This window comes from Pantherophis guttatus, chromosome 1 (genome assembly GCF_059756535.1).
Source record: "Pantherophis guttatus breed Tessera chromosome 1, ASM5975653v1, whole genome shotgun sequence".
NCBI classification, from domain to species: Eukaryota; Metazoa; Chordata; class Lepidosauria; order Squamata; family Colubridae; genus Pantherophis; species Pantherophis guttatus.
Genome location: NC_142063.1, coordinates 330,744,660 through 330,767,257, shown reverse-complemented (window position 1 = coordinate 330,767,257; position 22,598 = coordinate 330,744,660). Strand labels below are relative to the sequence as shown.

At 40.2% G+C, this 22,598-nt stretch overlaps 1 protein-coding gene across 9 annotated transcripts in view; it reads right to left on the bottom strand.

The window, feature by feature from the left end:
• The window catches only part of CUX1 (cut like homeobox 1), a 358,675-nt gene that overhangs the window by 206,205 nt on the left and 129,872 nt on the right, over window positions 1–22,598 (bottom strand). For all 9 annotated transcript variants that reach the window (XM_087889230.1, XM_034420877.3, XM_034420880.3 and 6 more), the window contains exon 3: window positions 594–641. In XM_087889230.1, coding sequence (XP_087745356.1) covers window positions 594–641 — 48 coding nt within the window. The remainder of the gene's footprint in view (window positions 1–593; window positions 642–22,598) is intronic.

The following is a 22,598-nucleotide window of genomic DNA, read 5'->3' as shown; positions in this document are numbered from 1 at the left end:
AAAGCCTACCACTGAAACAGGACATTCTAGAGGGGAACAAGAGTTCTGTTTACAGAGCCACACATTTGCACATTTCAGCTACTTAGTCATACTCCAGGATCATAAAATCTCTATTCTGGCCCAAAGTCATATTCAATTTTTTTCTAAATGGTACCCTAGATATTGCTACATTGCTCTGAAGAATTGTGGGTAGTCAAAACTTTTAGGGATCATCTGTTTTCTGACTGTGAGACTGCTCTGAGTTTTTTTTTCCTCTCAGCTTTCACATACTGTATATTGTTTTTGGTCCCCAATGGCCATGGTGATACCTTGCAAAATCCCACAGTGGCAACTGAATTTTGAGCTGCAAAAATCTCAGTTATCGTATCATCACTCTTTGCAGCCTTGCAGGAATACTATGGAGTAAACCAATGTGCAAATGAGAAAGTTGACCCATTTTTGGTGGTGCCATTTGAACTGACTCAAAGAAAAAGTAATGACTAGTCGAAGTTATGCTGATAACAGTAAAAGGAATGACTGATGGCCTTGCCAAGCCCTAAAGAATCTTTCAGGCAACCTACTGGCCTTAAAAGAAATGAGAAAAAGGAGCTTACCTCTCCCTGGAAACTCTTCAATAGTGGAGCTACCTGTTTGCGTAAATCCTGGAAGATAAAAAAGCAAACACGTAGATTAAGAAATGGGTCATTAAAGAAAGATGGCTAAAAAAGCAACTGTTTGAATAAAACTGAAGTGTTTTCATCAGCTATTCCTATCTCCTTTTTTTTTTAACCAATTCTATCATATTAGCTGAAGGCTGATTACGTTTTTAATCAAAACATTGCAATGAGCAAGGAATGTAGCAAAAATCCATTTTAACGGGCTTATGAATCTCGCCTGATATACAATTATGGTTGTCCCAGAGGAGGGGAATTAGTTAACAAAAGCCTCTAGTAATATTGAATAATCAGTGAACTCCTTCAGTCTAACAACTCAACTGAAACAGAGCAGAGAATGACTAATGGAATGTAAAACATGTGAAGCCACATGGAAAGGGATCAAGCTAGACCCCAGTTTGAAGCATAGCCTCCTTTTGATGTGCAAGGAATTAGACATTATTTATTTAATGTGCATGTGAATCTCAATGTAACAGAAACACATGGTTTAGCAGTTCACTTGCTTTTTTCCAGTATATTTATTTTCAAAAACCAATTTTTGAGCAAGTTTAACACTCCTGTACCAAAATTTGGTATCACTGTATTTATTATATATTATTGCTGTGTATAATATACATACATATATACATATACACACACACACACGTATTTGCTTCCCAGAGAAGGATGAATGGAAAAAAATTCACTCTTGCTATTGTTCATCCCACCACCAATCTGCTGGCAGCCATATATCCAAATTTGTTCCCAGCAAGATTCATGATACAATTATCTCTACATGGCACTAAATATTTGAACAAGTGCTAGTTAACACAAATGACTGGAATCATTCACGAGTATCATAAATTAAATTAGTAGCATCATTCTTCAAAATATGTATTAGTGTTTGCTAGAAGGAAACAAACAAAAAACAAAAAATCAAGGTTGACAGAATAGGAAGCTTGCTGGCAAGTGAATAATAAAGCAAGTAATAACAGGAATATACTTGTTCATGAACAGATACCCTTCTGTGCAAACAAAACAAAACAAAACAAAACAAAAAACCCTATCCTAAATTACAGTGATAAGTTTTAGGGACAAACTAAATGTAAATCATTTACGGATTTTAAAAGCTGTTGCTCCCACAGCACCAAAAGCAGGACTAAAATGGGGGTGAAAGATTTCAAAGTCTAGATCTTTTAATAAGAACCGCAATATATACCAATCCCAATAAATTTTAATAATCCCAAATAATAACAGTACAGTAAAATGAGGAAATAAAATGAAAGTAAAATGAGGAAGGCTTACAAAGTCTAAAAGAACTGCAAGAACAAAACAGACAAACAAGCATATCGAATAAGCATAAAATCTTCTTTGTTCATTATTTTTATTACATAGCACAATTCAAAATGTGAGAACATGTAGTTTTCCTAGAACTATTTCTAGAATTATTTCAACACCTTTAAAAATACATTTTATCACTTTGTATGTTTAATTTTCCCCAACTGAAAATATTTAAAGATATGCAAAATGTGAATAATGATTGAAAACATGGCCATAATTCATTATTTGTATGCGTTGTTGTATCATCTCAAACTTGTAATGTTTCAGAACAAAACAGGAATCATTTTTTCCTATGTTAAACCAATAATCTCTTTTTACAGTCAGATTGCTGATCCGTTTCATCTAGTATCACATATTCTCAAGGTTAGAGGTTCTCTGATCCTTGCTGGCTACAAGACATAAGAAAGACAAGTTTGGGACTTTGCCAGCAATATCATTATCTGAGTCTTTTCTGTGGCTCATATACCTACTGTTGTGGCTCCGTTACCTGAGCCTGTGTCATCGGCAGGAGAGGACTCTGAGAGTGAAGGAGAGGAGTTGGCAAGGCCTCCCTCTCCAGGACCCTCCTCTCTGGCAATGCCTTCAGTGTCCGCTGAAGGGCAAGAGATAGGGCTGGGGCCAAGCACGTCCATGCAGCCACAGGTGGACAGTGATGAGAGTAATGAGTCTTGGCTGGATCCACACCAGCGTCGCAGAGATAAGCGCGTGCAACAGAAGAAAAGGCGTGCCCGAGATTAGGCTGAGTCACTGGACCACACCCCACAGGATATAAAAGGGAGCATGGTGGCCAGTCAAACCTTGTGACGAACAAAGCTGAAAGCTTCCACGCCATTCTGCATTGCCGGACTTTTTGCTATAGACTTTGCTGGATTATCTCTGGACTTGATTGACTCTGTAATTATTGAGCTGTTTCTTTTGATGTACCAGGAGTGGGGAGAAGTTATCTCTCCTCTTCGTAAATGATAAACTCTTGGCAGGCAGCCACTAGGTTGTTGCCAAGTTCCGTTATCATAAGGAAAAGGATTTTGCTGGCTGGTTTGGTCTTTAACTCTTGAACGTCTGTTGGTGTGTGTGCGTGTGGTTGGGGACAAAACACCTACCTTGAGTAAGACAGAGTGGTGCTTAAAAGTTTATAAGCCTTTTTTTGAATGTTCAATATTTCTGCATAAATATGGCCTAAATCACCATCCCACTGATGCACCCATCCCCCACCACAATCAAAGCCATACTTGCTGCCGATTGTCCTGGTTTTCCCTTTCCTTGCACTTTCTCAGCATTATGGTCTTTTCAAGGGAGTCAAGTCTTTACATTATGTGTCCAAAAATATGATAATTTGAGCCTGGCGATCAGAACTCTGGATTCATTTGTTCTATAATCTGTTTATGTTATGATCCCAGCTGCCCAACCAAAGCAAGCAGGCACCTATGTCTGGCAGCAGCAAAATAGGAAAATGATGGAGATGGATGATGACTTATCGTGACAATGGCATTTTATACTGTGTAGGAGAAAGCAAAGCTAAACTATTCCAGTGTTCTACCAAGCAAACCACATGGGATCTGACAAGAAAAGGAGACCTCTAAAACAGGTGCTTAACTTTTCAAGCATAGTTGCTTCAGTACAAATTTAAAACCTTTAAATGTATTTGCATTCATTTCTTTCTCCTTGGTATCCTTTTCCTCTTTCACTATCTTTTCATAGAATAAAATATTTTATTCCCCAAAGAGTCATGGATTTCTTTTTGGACACTGCAATTTTTCATCAGAGAAGACAAGAGGGACAATATCTGATGAGTGAGGGGCTTGCTTTCTGAGGCTAAGCAGCTGTCACATTAATAAACATCAAAGAGAATTGGTCATTTTTAAGGAGGATCCAGAGAAAACCCTAGGTTCAATTTCTATCCAGTTAAAGAATTGGATTTAAAAAAAAGGCAAAGCTTTCCTGGTCAGTTGTGCCTGTCTCTAAGGCATGGTGCTCATGTCTGTTTCTTGGCCAAGGGAGCCAGTGTTGTCCAAAAACAATTTCCATGGCCATGGGGTCGGCACAGCCATGGTGCAACAAATCAAATCAAATCAAACCTTTATTGTCAATGCACAACATGTGTACAATGAGATTGAGTGAGCCTCCCTTGGTGCAGCCCCCCCGAAACACAGAATACATCTCAATAACTCAATAAATAAAAGAAAAAGAAATCCCTAAACCCAAATAAGTAATAACTAGCACACATTCTCATATACATACAATCAGGTCCAGAAATATTGGGACATCGACACAATTTGGCACATATGCAAACTGCTGTAAGTCCTACACCGTTCACCTGAGTTGGATGTACATACCCTCAAATTAAAGCTGACAGTCTGCAGTTAAAGCACATTGTATTTGTTTCATTCCAACTCCATTGTGGTGGTGTATAGAGCCAAAGATGTTAGAATTGTGTCGATGTCCCGATATTTCTGGACCTGACTGTATATATGAGCCATGGTGGCACAGTGGTTAGAGTGCAGTACTGTAGGCTACTTCTGCTGATCACCGGCTGCCAGCAGTTTGGCAGTTCGAATCTCACCAGGCTCAAGGTTGACTCAGCCTTCCATCCTTTCAAGGTTGGTAAAATGAGGACCCAGATTGTTGGGGGCCATATGCTGACTCTGTAACCTGCTTAGAGAGAGCTGTAAAGCACTATGAAGTGGTATATAAGTCTAAGTGCTATTGCTATATAACATTATATTATATTACGCTGGTATGAAAATGTTACACGTTGCGCTGGCCCTGCAAGTCTATCATAGTAAACCTAATTTTGGTGTTATGTTGTGTTCAGAAGTCTGACAGCCCACGGATAAAAGTTTTTTTTCAGCCTATTCCACAAAAGTGGAACTTATTTATCTACTTGCATTTGCATGCTTTCAAACTGCTGGGAAAGTAACAGAAGTTCATCCCATCATACAGTGTTTGAGTCTCGAACCCAAGCTGTTAGCTCTCCAGCTGACAAGCTCAGTGTCTTTAACCACTGAGCCATTGCACCCAAAAAAGAACTAGATACTTAGTAATAAAGTTTGATTAGTGAAAAATCACTAATCTTAGCGATAAAGTTTGTTTCTTGGGCCAGTCAACTTTTCTCAGTCCTAGAAAGAAGCAATGGCAAATAGTTTCTGAAAAATCTTGCCAAAAAATTGCAGGGACTTGTCTGAGAACTGGACACAATTGGAACCGAAGAAAAAGAAGTTTGATAAGGACAAATTGAGTTAGCATTTTTTTTAAAATTTGATTTATATGCCGCCCTTCTCCAGAGACTCAGGGCGGCTTACAATGCACTAAGCAATAGCCTTCATTCTTTTGTATATTTTATACAAAGTCAGCTTATTGCCCCCACAACTGGGTCCTCAATTTACCTACCTTAGAAAGGATGGAAGGCTGAGTCAACCTTGAATGGTTCAACCTTGAACCATTCTTTTCTGACAATAAGAAATCAACAGCAGAGGTCTCAAATAATATTTTTAAAATTCTCCATATTGTTGCCAAACACCCTACTTGGATTTGTCCCTTTAGTCGCCTGCTTAAATAAAAAACAATGAATTGGTGTATAGATTTGGTAGAAGCAGATGGTTTGTAAGGATGGATAGATTCAGCTGTATTTCCTTTACTTTTTCTTATCCCATAGCTAATTTCTTTGGCTTAATACTTCTCACTGTTTTTCAGGATTTTTGTACAACACTGCTTATCCCAAAAGAGCATGGTGGGAGAGGTATGTATGTATGCTATTAAATGCAACAGATTCTTCTTAGTGGTTTTCAGCCCAGGTTTGAAGGACAAACAGTTACCATATATTATACAGACATTTAAAACTAGCCCAAACATATTGTCATTAATACCATATGTCTGTTTGAATGAAGTCTTTGAGCAACTTATCTTTCAAAATGAGTCAATGACGCAGCTCCTTACTACTGATTTCATGAACAACTATTCATGACTAGAATGGGCAAGCACCTTTCCATTGTGTTTTATTACCAGCCATGGATCACACTCTTTTACGATACAATTGGTATTTTCCAACCATCATTGCCCCTCTCAACAGTTGTGATTAAACTGTTCTGATACACATACCCATACATTTTGATTTCTAGATTTCTCCAGTTATTGGCAGGCCTGATTTTAACAAAGCCATACTCTGGAGATCTTATGACATATAGAGTTGTCAATCACAAGATACAGGATCCATAAGCAAAATCAATTTGGAGAAAAGATCTGAGTGCCTTCTTTCTTCCTTGTTTCTTTCTCCTCTATGAATATTTTGCAGGCAGGCAGAAGAGAGTGGGGAATATCAGCAGGGTGAGGAGATGGGCCACCGAAGCCCATTCACATGAACCCCAGTGCCATCATTAGTTCGGCTGTTGCCTCTGTCTGTGGAGTCATGAGAGACACTCCAACTTTCTGCCTCTTCTTTTTTCATTTCTTCCTAACTAAGAGACATTTTAAAAAGAAATTTAAAGAAAAACTCTACACAGGAAACTGTTGAAGGCTGAATATAATGATTTTAGATGCTTTGTTAAACCAATTCTGAACAATGTTGGGAGTAATGTATCGAGGGAACAATATTTTGCTAGTTTGAACTACATCAAAAACATGTTCTCTATAGGCCAGAAAAGTGGAAAGATGAACAACAACAACAACAACAACAAAAACAATAACAAAAAAGCATGGATCCCAACATCCAACGTGGTTAGCAGAGCTTGGACAAGTGATAGTTGCTCACAGGACAGTGCAATTTGTGTATTTCTGAATGAATTTACTAGTCTGTTTTGTCATAATGAAATTAGGTATGTTCCAGTAGTGGGTTGCTACTGGTTCGCACCGGATCAGGCGAACCGGTAGCAGTGGCAGTGGGAGGCTCTGCCCACCCACCCGGATGCGTCTGCACATGCGCAGAAGCTCTGCGCGCACACGAGCAAACCGGTAGCGATGGGATTTGTAACCCGCCCCTGGTAGGTTCATAACATTAACTCAGCAGGGATCCTCTCTCAGAATTTGAATCCCATTGTATCCTTGTAGGGACTAACATTTCAGAAAGCCCTGGTCAAACAATTAACCTTCAAACAAAATCTGTGTGGTTGGCTATTTGGGGCTCCCAGGAGCTTTTTTTATTTTTTTAATTCTTGTAAAAGTTCTATTGGTTTTGCAGTACTGCACATCCTGCATCAAGTGAGAGAATTGAAAGGGCAAATGTACTCTGTGTATTGTAACTTTGCTACCGATCAAAAGATAAATTAAATGAGCCACCTGGTAAGTCGGAATTTGGATTTGGGTTATTCCAATGAGATAGGAAATGGTGCATGGACAGTACCAAGGGAGAAGCTGAGCAACAAAAGAGCCAGTGATTCAACTGTGGTGACCAAAAGAATCAGCGGTCAAATTTTCATGCAGCAAGCGGGGGTGGGGGGTGGGGAAAGATGAATGTTCTTCAAAACAAATATAAATTGTTTAGATCCAGCACACCTAGCTATGGGGCCAGTTATAACACCTTATGTTCAGGTAAGGGCTGCAACTATTTGAGATTTCTACAGCAGAGTTTTTTCTGCCAGGTTTCAAGAAGGAATAGAGCATCAAAGTTTGACTTCAGAGACCCATTTTGTCGTATCCCCACATGACGCCTTAAAGCAGAAGTAAATAACCTGCTGCTCTGTTGATGTCTTGTAGTTCCTATAAGGTCTGGTTAATAGGACTCTCATGTCTGGAACTTATGGCACTTATAATCCCAAACATCTGGCAAGTATCTTATACTTTCCCCATAACCTGAAGACTTCTAACCTTGGAAGGGAAATGCTTTCCTGTCTCCCTCCCCTGGAACTGGCACATAATAGACCTTCTGAGGACCCAACTTTTCTTTTCAAAGGAAAAGAGACTGATGGATGTAGCAATAAAAGCCTGACTTGCTCTCATGAGAAACTGCACATTCTAGTGAGATGGCCACCTGTACACCTATTCCAAGTGACCAAGCAGCTAGGCAGGTGCATATGAGAAAGATGACTTTTGGGGGGGGGGGTTTCAATACTCCCCCCTGGCCCTCCTCTTCTTTACTCAGATCAATTCATCTGCAAATGAATTGAGCCACCACAGGGCCTGGTGGCTCAGCAGACTAAAAGCATTGTGATTAACACCAGCTGTCTACAATTACTGTAAGTTCGACTCTCACCAGGCTCAAGGTTGACTCAGCCTTCCATCCTTTCTAAAATAGGTAAAATGAGGACCCAGTTTGTGGGGGCAATAAACTGACTTTGTATATATATACAAAAGTATGAAGGCTATTGCTTAACGCATTGTAAGCCGCCCTGAATCCCCGGAGAAGGGCGGCATATATATATATATATAAAAATAAATAAATAAATAATAAAGCTGCTAATCCTTCGAGCCCCTGGCTACAACCATGTTATCTCTAGGGCTTTGTGGGCTGAACATACTGATTTGCTTCTTAATTATAATCCGTATTTATCGCTGCTGCTTCAAGTATTTGGGAATTTATTTTATTTTAATTTAAGGTTCAAAGCAGCGTTAGAAGAATAATTTGGGGTTCCAACTCGAGCGCAAGGGTTGCGCAAGAATAAATAAAATGAATAAAATAAAACTGAAATCCAGAGAGCTGTGAGGAAAGAAGAAGTATTTATTCCTAAAAGCAAATTAATTCACCTTTTGTGTCAGCTGCTGAGAAATGGGGTACAGCAGACTTTTATAGGGAGAGCTTGTCCAGGTATGGAAGTGTCTATGTGCTGATTCAAGGGTGACACTTCAAGGTCATATGGGTGTGTGTGTGTCTATTCTTGTGGACATGCAGTTCCACTGGGATATTTGTGTTTGCAGACCTTATCCTTTGATATGTGGATTAGGTCTGGATAACTATTTATGTATGTATGTATGTATGTATGTATTTATTGGTTCGATTTATATGCCGCCCTTCTCCGGAGACTCAGGGCGGCTTACAATGCGTTAAGCAATAGCCTTCATACTTTTGTATATACCTGCTTAGTAGGGCTTTTTGGTCCCCCCTAAGCGGTGTTCTTTTTTATACAAAGTCAGCTTATTGCCCCCACAATCCGGGTCCTCATTTTACCTACCTCAGAAGGATAGAAGGCTGAGTCAACCTTGAGCCTGGTGAGATTTGAACTCGCAGTAATTGCAGGCAGCTGGCAGCTAAGTGCTATTTATCAGCACTTTAGTCCGCTGCGCCACCAAGGCTATTTGGGAGTTTGAGGAAGATTGGGTAATGGGTCTTACCCGTTTTGCTATTTTTACTTCATTAATTTAGTTTCAGCTTGACTGCCAATTATCTAGTGGAGACGCTGATTCTCAGACCTCTGTGGATTCTGTTAATGCTTTAAGGGAAGATGGAAACAGAGTAAGGAATAAAATATATTTGGATATAAAACTTCTCACAGCAGGAAAAGAGAAAATAGAACTGCTTCAAAACAGGAGTAGATAGAAGTCTAGCAATACTCACCTCCTTTCCCCCAAAGAAAGCCAAATACGTTCCTTTTTCTACAGGCAGCAACTAAGTATAATCCTAGCAATGGCCAGAAGGTACTTAACGGTAAATGTTCATTAATATTCAAACATGTGCTAAAAGATACTGTTTTGCTGCTTGTAAATGGAATAGCCTTCAATGAAGAATGCACCTTGGGAGAATTATTCAGGCTTCCTAAGTGTCTATTTGCATATTTACAGGTCAGGAAGAGAAGAGAAAAGAAACCTGGCAAGGCCTCCCTGCAGGGCCGAAGGAACTATTTTGCCATTCATTAGTATCATTCAAGTAAATGCCCAATCCTTTGATAATCAATGCATTTACTCTGAGGCTTTTTTATTTCCATAGAGAACAGCTCACCTTACAAATCCACAACCATACAATAAAATCCCTGTTTTTCAATAACGTTTAGGAGCATGTTCCTAGCTATTCCTTCTGATAAATAAAAAAAATAATGACCTTGATTTTACAGTAGCAGAAAAAAAAGAACATACTGGTGCATTAAGAATGACTTCAGCTCAGGGATCTTGTGAAAATTCCATTAACTTTAATTATTTATCAGAAGAAAGGTTGGATTACTGTTCATGACCTATTTCCCCCCCACCCCCATCCTATTGGCTAACCCAATAAGCAAGGCAAAGAATGGCATTTGCAGAGGAGGATGACTTACTGTGGTTGGGCAAACCTGGTAAGAACAAATCAAACAATCATGTGTCAGGATGCTACATGTTCCCTCTGAAAGGCATTCAAAGTTCCATCCTCACGTTTGACACCAAAATTCCATTATTACATTTGCTCGGAGACAACAAGGCGATCTCCTCTTTTGCTCCTGATCTACAAACTTTTAGACCTAGTTAGAAGTCAAAATGGCTTAATTATAACTAGGTCTCGTGAAGTATCAGGATAAGATGTAGGTATATAAGGTAAAGATAAAGGTTCACCTCACACATATGTGCTAGTCGTTCCCGACTCTAGGGGGCGGTGCTCATCTCTGTTTCAAAGCCGAAGAGCCAGCGCTGTCCGAAGACGTCTCCGTGGTCATGTGGCCGGCATGACTAAATGCCAAAGGCTCACAGAACACTGTTACCTTCCCACCAAAGATGGTCCCTATTTTTCTACTTGCATTTTTTAACGTGCTTTCGAACTGCTAGGTTGGCAGAAGCTGGGACAAGTAACGGGAGCTCACCATGTCACGCGGCACTAGGGATTTGAACCGCTGAACTGCCGATCTTTCAATCAACAAGCTCAGCGTCTTAGCCACTGCATTCCTTTATGTAGGTATATATAGCTGGGGAAATCAAGAAGCATGCAATGATGGTAATCCAGGCCTTCCATTTATCTTCGGTCTGGGATGAAGAAGCAGAAGAGAAATGTGTCCACGTTGCTTAAGCACCATTTACGCTGGTTCCTACTACCTATTCCTACTACTTTCTTCTATTTAAGGGGAAAGCACTAGGGGCACATTGCAGAATACATGGCCAAGAACACTTTCAAATACATTGTGTCCAAGAATATTGAAGGATGGAACAAAAGTATATTTTTCCCTTTTGCTTTGCAGACCCAGGAACTTGTGGGGAGAGAAGAAGCAAGGTTCCCGTCTATCTGATGATTGGGGATGGGCTATTTCACATGCTGCTCCATTTGCTGGAAAGAACTTTAAAAACAAGGGTTCCAAAGAGTCTGAGGCAGCAAAAAAAATGATCCAGAAAACCAGAAATGGAAGGTAAATGAACAGTATTATTCAACAGGCCTTCTTAAAAGATATGGTTATAACAGGGAAGCCTCCAACACAGCAACCAGGATGAGTAGGGGACTGGAGACATACGAAGAACGGCTACAAGAACTGGGCATGCAGTGGTGGTATTCAGCAGGTTCTGACCAATTCTGGAGAACCGGTAGAGGAAATTTTGAGTACTTCGGAGAACTGGTAAATACCACTTCTGACTGGCCCTGCCCCATCTATTCTCTGCCTCCCAAGTCCCAGCTGATCAGGAGGAAATGGGGATTTTGTAGTATCCTTCCCCTGCCACACCCACCAAGCCACATCCACAGAACTGGTAGTAAAAATTTTTGAAACCCACCACTATGGGCATGGCTAGTCTAGTGAAGAGAAGGACCAGGGGAGACATGATAGCAGGGTTCCAATATTTGAGGGGCTGCTACAGAGAGGAAGAGGTCAAGCTGTTATCCAAAGCACCTGAAGGCCAGACAAGGAATAAAGGATGGAAACTGAACAATTGTGTAGGGTCTCCTGCTTGAGTGGGGGGTTGGACTAGATGACCTGTAAGGTCCCTTCCAACTCTCTTAATCTATTAATATAGGCAGCCGAAAAAGAAGATCCTGGCTTGTGGCAAACAACTTGAAGGGGTGTTGGTCCTACCTGCACGCTTGTTCTTAGTGTCTGCGGAATAGGCCAGGAATGGGTTAAGTTCCCATTCAGTCCTTGAAAATTTTAGAAATACAACCCAGAATCCTCCAATAAATTATAATTTTTAATTCATTTAATTTATAGAAGGAAGAAAATGTTAACTATCTGGAAAGTAACCTTATTACACTCTAATTAAATTTTAATTCAATTAAATCAAATTTATTTGTTGTCTCTTCCTACTAACACCTCTGTTCCTTCCTTTCAAAGTGTGGCCCCAATTGTTTCTTAAAGACCAAGCTTTAAGCCTGAAAATGTTATTGTACCCTGGCCTAGACACTGAAAGAGATCTGATAGGCTTCTGGGTTAAACAAAATACCGCAAGAATCTTTGGATGGTGCAGGCAACAGTCAACATTAAAGATCCTACAGGAGAAAATCATTTCTGCAATGCTAATTTTACAGGTTTAAGGTTTGCTTGCTGTTTGTTTTAAACAACATATGGCCATTGATAGTTTTACAGGAAAGAGTGCAAATTAATCACAATTTTCAAGATTTCTCCCTTAAGATGGTGAGACCTATTAACTTCTTCTGAAATATATAAACTCTTTCCATATTCTTATGGCAGATCTTTGTTTAAAAAAATGTTCGGTGGTGTGCAAATATTAATAGACTGCCTTCACAATTGTTTACACAACAGACTGCACATGGAAAATGCTGTTGCATTCAGTCACCTCGGAATCAATTCTCTTCATATAACTACAAGTCAATTCTTTTCAAACCGCACATTTTTCCAAACACACTAATATTGTGCCATCAGTTATAAAACAGCAAGTTAACACTTTCAAAAACAACAGAAAGGGAAAACAATTTTTTTCTGTTCAATCATTTACTGAAAATGTCAAGGGAGAGCTTGCTTTTAAGAGAGACTACTCAAACCTGATCAATAAACACAATTTTTTTTTCAATTCAGTAAGATACAGAATTCTCCATGTGTTCCATCTTCATACCACTATTCTTCCTTCATGCCTATTTTTAACAAAGAGAGGGGAAAACTAGATCTTGCACACGGCAAGATTCCTTTTCTACCAATGAAAAGCAGCCTTGGGAAGTTAATTTTGCATAGAAGAGCATGAGAGAAGGAAGACCATCACACTTAATCCTTTCTGACTATTTATCTCAAAAATTCATTCCCCCCTCCCCCCAAGCATTTTACTGTATATGTAGCCATCGTGTAAGAGCAAAGTGTGATCCCCAACTCCCTATTTTGGTCTCAAATTAACTACCATACTTTTCAGAGTATAAAACTCACTCCCCCCCCCAAAAGAGGATGGAAATGTTGGTGCGTCTTACACACTGAATGCAGCCATTTTTGGCTTCCTGAAACCCTGCCCCGTGCATCCCATTTTCGCCAAAAACAGGCTAACAGGCTCCGTTTTGGCTATCCAACCCCCCCCCCATCACATTTTTGCCTTCCCCAGCCCCCAGGAGCACTCTGCAGGCCTCCCAAACCATCTGCACATCCCGTTTTCATAAAAAACAGGCCTGTTTTTGCAAAAAAATGGGCCCATTTTTGGCTTCCCAAACCACCTACGCATCCGGTTTTTGCCCTCCCCAGCCCCCAGGAGCACTCTGCAGGCCTCCCAAACCCTCTGCGTGTCCCGCGGGGAGGGCAAAAACCAGACGCATGGAGGCTAAAAACTATTTTTTTTTCTTGTTTTCCTCTTCGAAATCTTGGTGCGTCTTATACTCCGGTGCGTCTTATAGTCCGAAAAATATGATATCTGAGTACCAGGTAATAATAGAATTCCTAAACAAGCAAATGACTGTATTATTAAATATACAAAATATATTTGAGTATATGTGGACTGTAGGTACCATAAAATTATGCAAAAACTAATTTGCAAGGAAAACTATATGGAAAAGATACACAGTGGATGCTACTTTGATCCTCTTAGATTCACATGGTTTTCTGGAAACTTCTTATACACAAATGGGGGCCATGTTCTAAGAATGTCACAAATAATAGTATGTGACCAAAACATTACATTTTTAAATGTTTATTGTGGGATGTAATGATTGATCATTCTTCCTCCATCATTGTGGCCCGTTACACTTAAAAGCATTTGTAGCTCACTAATTTCTTAGCCAAGGCTTCTGCATTGACAACGTAAGGCAGTGGCCCCCAATCTTTTGGGTACCAGGAACTGGTTCTGTGAAGAGAGGTTTTTCCATAGACCGGAAGGGGCATAGTTTTGTGGGGCTTCGCTTGTTTGCACGGCCCAGTTTCTGGCATGCTGCGGAACGGTGCCGAACCATGGACCGGGGGTTGGGGGACCCCTGATGTAATGTATTCAACATACGATTGCATATAGTTGTAAGATAAGCAAAACCTGGAATGACAAATTTAATTCTGATAGGGTATATCTTCTATCCCACCCCAAATACAACACCTTCCAAATCCAGAGTAAAGGAATCTTATCTACAAACTTTAGTTTAGTTTAAAATTCCCTGCTCTAGAGAGTTAGGGTTATTCACTTATTACTAGTAGTTATGAATATATATTTTATATTTTCTAGTATGAATGGTATGTAGGGACCAGCTATGACCCGGGATAGAAGAATTGGGGTCTGCCTCTGTGCCATTTTTGAACAAGCCTTGAGAGAGGATTGTGCTTAGAACAGCCCGTCTTCCCTCTCATCATTCCAGCACAGCAACCTGGGAGAAGGAATCTAGAACTCAAGCTGTGTGATCCCCCAGTTATCATTTATAAGGGTTTCAAAAGTTATTGTAGGAAAATACCAAAAAAGGAAATACTTTGCAAGTCTTGTACTCACTTTCCTACTGTCACTGGAGCATGCGTGTTGAACTACCCATCACACAATTATCCAGTGCAAAATAAAACAAGTTGTGTTTGCCTACACAAAGAGGAGGCATAAAAACTTAATCCGTATCAACTTTAAAAATAGAAAAAAAAAAACCTGTGTATTCCTGCACTGTGCATGTACTGTACATGTCTATCCATAAATGCTGAAAAGAAATTTATTGCCACTAAAGCACATTCTGATCCCAAGGACCATCAATGCCAGTTATGAATAAGTGTCCATACAATTTAAAGTTTTCAGTTACAATGAAAATATTCAAAGCCCTTAGTGTCTTGCATGGTTTTCAGATTTCAATGAACTATTTTTTGCAAGCATATTTTGTTTAAAAAAAAATCCCTGCCTTTTGCTTGGCTCCACAGCAATTCAGAAACTTAGCACAGTCAAACAAACACTCCGTCTTGGCCACAATTCTTGGCTCAAGCAGATGAATCAGCAAAGTCCATAAATGTCTAGCCGACTTGGACAGATATTCTGCAGACAGCCATATAGGGAAAGCAGAGATATCAGGACCTGCAATCTTGAATATATGGGTAATGATGTTTCTTAATTAGTGAAGCTGCTGGCCAGTCCTGCCAACTCTCTATATTTTTATGAAGAAAATTACGTGGGACGTGGACATAAAGTTACCTGGAGGGAGTTCATCTCAAAGATGACTTTACATATTTACTATCCTTACAACCTAAAAGGTTGCCTTTAATATGGAAGCCACTGATTCATTTCCAAGCATAATATCAAAGGTATTGATATTACCTTTGAAAATCACAAGATCATTAGTAAAATATGATCCCATAAAAACTTAGGGAAGGTTTTATTTTGTCAGCTGTGCACTAGAATTTACCCAACTGGACAGCTACCAGGAGCCCTGGTGGCGCAGCGGACTAAACTGCTGTTAAAGTAGCACTTAACTGCCAGCTGCCTGCAATTACTGCGAGTTCAATTCTCACCAGGCTCAAGGTTGACTCAGCCTTCCATCCTTCCAAGGTAGGTAAAATGAGGACCCGGTTTGTGGGGGCAATAAGCTGATTTTGTATAAAATAGAACACCGTTTGTATAAAATAAAATAGGGGGGACAAAAAAGCCCTATTAAGCAGGTATATACAAAACTATCAAGGCTATTGCTTAATGCATTGTAAGCCGCCCTGAATCTCTGGAGAAGGGCGGCATATAAATCAAACAAACAAAAACAAACAAACAAATAAATAAATAAATCTAAATAAAAATGCATCATGAGCTAGTGGGATCAGCTTTCATTCTTTTCCTATTCCTATTCTAATATCTTTAGGAGTCTCTTGCTATACAGGTAAGTCTACCTATGACCGCTGCAAAGCTGAGAGAATCTTAATTACTAGCTCTACTAACCAACAGTCCCATAATGCAGCACAAAACTGGACAGCTACCATGTTTCCCTGAAAATAAGACAGGGTTTAATTTTCTTTATTTTAGGGCTTGGCCTTATTATCGGGGGGTCTTATTATTTTGGGAGTGCAGGAGAGGGCGAGCGTGGGACTGGACGTCCCGTCACTGCTGTCGCCTCCCCTTCCTGTTCTTCGCGCTGGCTGAGCGGCCCAACACGTCCCACCCTGCCCCAATGGCAACAGCAGCCTGGCTGCTTCCCTTCCCTGCTGTCTCTTTATCGAGAGGGGTGGCAGGTGGGGTGGGGGAGAAGCAAGACACGTGGAGCGAGACGTGGCTCCCCTTGCCATCTCTTCCCTCCCCTCGCCGGGCATGGCAGGGCTCCTGCCCCTCACTTAGCCACCGGCCCCCTTTAGGGATGCGATTTGAGAGTGGCAGGTGAGGCGGGCGAGAAGCAGGACGCAGGTCTTACCTTTCAAGCTCCGTTGCTTTCCTCGCCATTGTATCCAGGGAAACATGCTGTAAAAGAAAACCTTCTCGCAAGTTCGAGAAGTTTGACTGAACTTGCGAGAAAGTTTTCTTTTACAGCATGTTTCCCTGGACACAACGGTGAGGAAAGCGATGGAGCTTGAAAGATAAGACCCGCGTCCTCCTTCTCACCCGTCCCACCTGCCACCCCCAAATTGCATCCCTAAAGGGGGCGGGTGGCTAAGTGAGGGGCAGGAGCCCTGCCATGCTCGGCGAGGGAGGGGGAGAAGAGACAGCAAGGGCAGCCACGTCTCGCTCCACGCGTCTTGCTTCTCCCCCGCCCCACCTGCCACCCCTCTCAATAAAGAGACGACAGGGAAGGGAAGCAATCAGGCTGTTGTTGCCATTGGGGTGGGGTGGGACATGTTGGGCCGCTCAGCCAGCGCGAAGAACAGGAAGGGGAGAGCATGTCCCCCCTCCCCCCTAGCCTCCTCAACTCATTTTGGTTGCGCGGCAATGAACCAGAGGAAATGGCGGGACCGGCTGTGCATGCATGTAAGTAGTTGGTGGGGGCGCTTATTTTGTGGGGGTGGCTTATATTATCGCATGCGCTGAAAAGCCCGATTGGGTTTATTATCCGGACATGTCTTATTTTCAGGGAAACACGGTACCTACACAATTGCATTCTGGGATTAATAGAACATCTAATATTATGTGAAAGGGACGCGGTGGCTCAGTGGCTAAGATGCTGAGCTTGTCGATCGAAAGGTCGGCAGTTCAGCGGTTCGAATCCTTAGTGCCGTGTAACGGGGTGAGCTCCTGTTACTAGTCCCAACTTCTGCCGACCTAGCAGTTTGAAAGCATGTAAAAAATACAAGTAGAAAAATAAGGACCACCTTTGGTGGGAAGGTAACAACATTCCATGCGCCTCTGCCATTTAGTCATGCTGACCACGGAGATGTCTTCAGACAGTGCTGGCTCTTCAGCTTTGAAACGGAGATGAGCACTGCCCCCTAGAGTTGGGAACAACTAGCACATATGTGCGAGGGGAACCTTCACCTAATATTATGTGGCAATGACGCAATCAGAGGTTAACTGACAATATTTGACAAGCCAATTGATCCCACCTTGACAAATCTATTTTCTGTTTTAGTCCTTTTGTTCATAAATTAAAATCTGTCTTCTTTGCATCAAATTTATCAAAATTAAATTTATCAAAAATATTAAATACATTATCAATTTCAGTGAACAAAGTATAAAATGTTTGGGTGCAGGCACAGAATAGACATAGAATTCTTTATTGGCCCAGTGTGATTGGACACACAAGGAATTTGTCTCCGGTGTATAAGGTGTACATACAAGCAATTGTGTTAAATCGTGATTATAGTCATTGTAGAAATGCATGCATCACTGTGTGTACTATAAGGAATTGTAGCCTTTTTGTCTGTGGGCTGCTGTGAACAAATGATTGTCCACTCCCATTATTTTTTAGAATTCAGAGATTTGGGGAAAGGCAAAAATCAGCAGTGCTGATGGGCAAGAAGTGTTAGGAAACAGAAACAGAGAGGTGAAAACGGAAACTGTACAGAGTAGAGGTACTGGACAGTTGTACCCTTTCCATAATATTAAAGCTACTTTGCAGCGTGCAATTGTACTAAACTGGTCTTTTTCAAGTATGTAATTATACATACTAAAGTTTTCCACTCTGATGAAGCATCACCTCCTGCCCACAAGAGCCCTTGAGATCCAGGAGGAACTGGAGTCAATTTAACAGTCGGATGGAGCAATCAAGGCAGACAATACAGCTTAAGACATAGCTCTATCCGTGACAGCAGCCAAATCTCAAACATTTTCATCCCTTGCCTCAAGAAGCTTGCGTGTATAACAGATAAATGGAAAACATGATTCAGAGTTCCTGCATAAACAAATGCCAGGTAACAATCTGAAAGGGATATAGTACAAATTTAGTCACAGCCATTAAGTTTGCAAAACTTATTATGCTGAATACATGTTTAAATTTCATTGTAGTGTCTAGAACAATATATGTGCTTGGAAAAAAAAAAGTACGGAGTGGATTGCTTCAAAATTCCAATTCATACTTCTCATGCCTATTGATGTATTGTATTAGAGAAATCAATATTTGAACTTACAGTAACCAAAGAAGACCATGACAAGAAACTATCATATTTCTAACTTGAATCTTCGAATTGAATAATTCTGAAGTGTCATAATGGAAATGACACAAGTAATAAAAGCATAACTATTTGACAAATAAAAAAGTTCATTTAATCATTCTAACCCATAATGTGGGTTTCACATTATGTTACTACTGGTTCAGCACGCCTACGCCTGCTCGCTTCGTGTGTGCGCGTGCCCGGTTTGTGCGTGTGCCTGTCTTCTGCATATGCGCCCAGCCTTCCGTGCATGTGCTTTGCATGAGCGCTTCCACGCATGCACACAGCCTCAAAAACGTGCCTAAATAGGATGCCATAGAGCCGGGGCAGGGGGGGACGGACGGGCCTACCCTTGATTTCCACTACCGGTTCAGGCGAACCGGTCTGAACTGGCTGAATACCACCTCTGATTCTAGCCATTATCTATTCATGGCAGGAAGAATGCCTCTTCTTTCTAACCAATGTGGACCTGAGCTTTCCTTTGCCAGTTGGACCTGCAATACTTGCTGATGTCGTCAAGCCATCTTGTTTTAGGTCTCTTTGCTGGACACTTTTTTTAAGAGACAAAAGAAATAAAAAAGTAAAACCATATATATATGTGTGTGTGTGTATGTATGTATATACCCTGTTTCCCCCAAAATAAGACATCCCCTGATAATAAACCCAATCAGGCTTTTGAGCGCATGGCAATAAGGCCAAGCGCTTATTTCAGATTTCAAAAAAAATATAAAACAGGGTCTTATTTTCGGGGAAACACGGTATATATTCTCCAATAATATGATTTGGGTGTTCAAAAATGTTTGGGAAACCAGAGTCAACAGTGAAGATGTTGCTCCTAGGAAAGTTTAGTCTCTGCTGCCAGCAGTTAGGCAGAAACATTTCCCCAAAGACAGTGAGTTGGTATTTCTTTCGATACATAGCAAAAGGAAAGGCAGACTATTAATGTTTAGAACATTATTTGTTAGGCTATTTTACACTGATGCAGATCCTCCAGCCTCTAAGTTCAGTGTCAAGAAAAACCAGTTTCTAAATTAATTTTACAGACTAATCAAGAGATTCAATGGTGCCATTCGGACAACTTATCTAAATATGGCTTCATGTTTAAATACAGGATTCGAATGTCTCATATTCCCCAAGTATAATTATAGTTCGTTATAAGCTTAAAATTGTCAAACTGACTGTCAGCAACCAACCAGCAAACAGAATACAGTTTAAAAGGGACAGCAAGCTATGGTTTTATTTAACTGGGAATAGGATGGGGTGGGATTCTCAGCCAATTCCTATGGAAGATCCTGATATTAAACAATTGAGGTTATCTAAACTACACACAGTCCCCTACTTACTCTCCTTCTCTGAACAACAATTCAAAATTACAAAGACTTCTCAAAAAAATGACTTACAACCTATTCTTGCACTTAAGACTGTCGCACCACCCTCATGATCATATGATCATAATTTGGGTACTTGAATTTGAGCTTGGCAGATGGTACAGGACAATAAAAACAAGGACAAATAAGCTGAAAAACAGCTTCTATCCCAAAGCAGTAACTATATTGAATTCTACTGTATCGTGTAATATTAATGCAATATCAGGGGTTTTCAATTCAATTGTATAGAATGTGAAGGATGTATGTTTTTGTTTTTATTTTATTTTTTATGTATAATGTACACTGAAAATGGCGATTAATTTTTTTTGTACGAGGCACGATGACAATAAAGTAAACTAATTGCATAAATAGCTTGCATTTATGACCAGCTACAGCCTCCTGTGAGCATGTGATCACGATTTGCTATCTTTTCGGCAGATTTCTGGCAAAAACTGTCCACTGGGGATATTGGGTTCACTTAATGACTGTGTGATTTGCTTAACAACCATGCATTTGCTTAATGGCTGTATAATTCCCTTAATGTCCACCATAAAAATTATAAAGTTGGGTCCAACCTGATTTACGACTGCAATGACTTATGACAGACATTCCAGCTGCAATTGCATTGTATGTTTTACCTGTATTGTATGTTTACGGATTTTTACCTCAACCATTTCACATCTATGGATTAGATAAATTTACATATATTGTAAATGGATGACCCAATTAATTGAGGTTGGCAGTAATATTTTATGGGTTCCCCCCCCCATAATATGTACAGTACAGCATTAGAGCTCTAAAAATGCATCCGAAAATCTACAATCAAACAGTTGGGAGGAACAAATCTCACAATCTTGGGAGATGCTGTAGCTACTTAAGAATTTACAGCCGGTTCTACTTGTTCCACCCTCTCCATTTTCCAAAGCATTTTTTATTTACTTACTTACTTATTCATTTACTTACTGAATAGATTTATATAGCTGCCCATCTATCCGAGTAATTTTTTGCTTCTGAGTCAAAAGTGCTGCAAAGCCCTAATGACTAACACCAGCCAATGCAACAGTGAGGAATATGGCCATGTCACAGCTCAATATGGAATACAAAAGGGCATGTTTGCTATATAATTGGCCACGCTTCAGTCAGTAATACAACAATGAAAAAAATGAAAAAAGCCTGCATAATTTGCATTTCGATTTGGCAAGTTATAAAAGCAATTAATAAATAATTTAAATAGAAGAAATAACATTGTAAACGTGGCTTGGACAAAGATGACACTAAAATTCCTGTGGTATGTGCAGCAATTTAACAGTCATTTGGTAAAATGCTTTGCTATTATTTGACATATTGAGTACTCCAGGTTTCTTGAGTATTCAGGAGATAGAAATATTTCTCAAACCGAAAGATATTCAAGACAGGAGGACATCATTATCTTACAGGTACTGTGGAAGAAGTGGAAATGAAAGGAAGAGAAATTATTCTGCTTCTTTGTATATTTAATGGAAATGGAATTCGTAACAGAGGCATCACCATGAGACCTTAAAATAACATAGGACCAGACTCGCAAAGTCACATGGTATTTCCCTTCTCCTAAAATATTCAGTGTTCTTCAGAGGAGGAAAAAATGACAGACACTTATCTGCACCTAATGCATCTGGAACATTAAAAAACTTTTATAGGAATTCTAGATCAAATATTAATTTTTTAAAGTTCTATGAATTAGCAATGCCTATTTCCATGTCATTGACTCTGAAATATGCCAATGCCTCTCACCAAGTTGGCAGAAGTGCAAATATAAAATTGCATTATAGCTACGGGAGCCCAGAAAGAAGCACCGTGCCCAATAGATAGTTCTGATGCAACAAGTCAGGAAAACAGAGAGATTCCTACGGACCTTAAAAAACACTCCCCCCCCCACACCCCCTGGCATTTTCAGCAGTGCTGGGACACACTGAAACCAAATAGTAACCTCATAGTTGAAGATTAGCAGGGAACGCTGCGTCAATTTTACTTGCTAAATCTGGGAGCCGTGCTCTGCAAATCACAAAGATCTTCACATGCTAATAAAGCAGATCGAGTTTTGCTTTATTTCAATATTCCAAATAAATGATTTCACAAAAATATTTCCAATATCCTACTCCTTATTCTGAAAATATTTATTCGTGATACCAAGCCAGTTCTGCTTAGAGGCAGATAGGAGCTCTTTTAAAAGGAAACAAAACCGCATTATCTTACTCAGCCTACTTGAGATGAGGCCAACCATGCCCTGGATATTTTCATGTAGGCACAACTAAGAAAAATCGAAAATAGCTTTGTCTCAGACACACTTGTTTTCCAAAGCAATTGCAGTTAACCAGCTTTTTTTGCTCCAGATGAATACATCATAAACTGTCACCCAGATTTTGAGCACCATTTGTCACCCAATGACAATGCAGAAGAGTGTTCCTTTTTCATGCATGTTTTGTCTGACTTGGCTGCACCAAGTCTTGTTTCGGGATACCACATGCATCAATCAA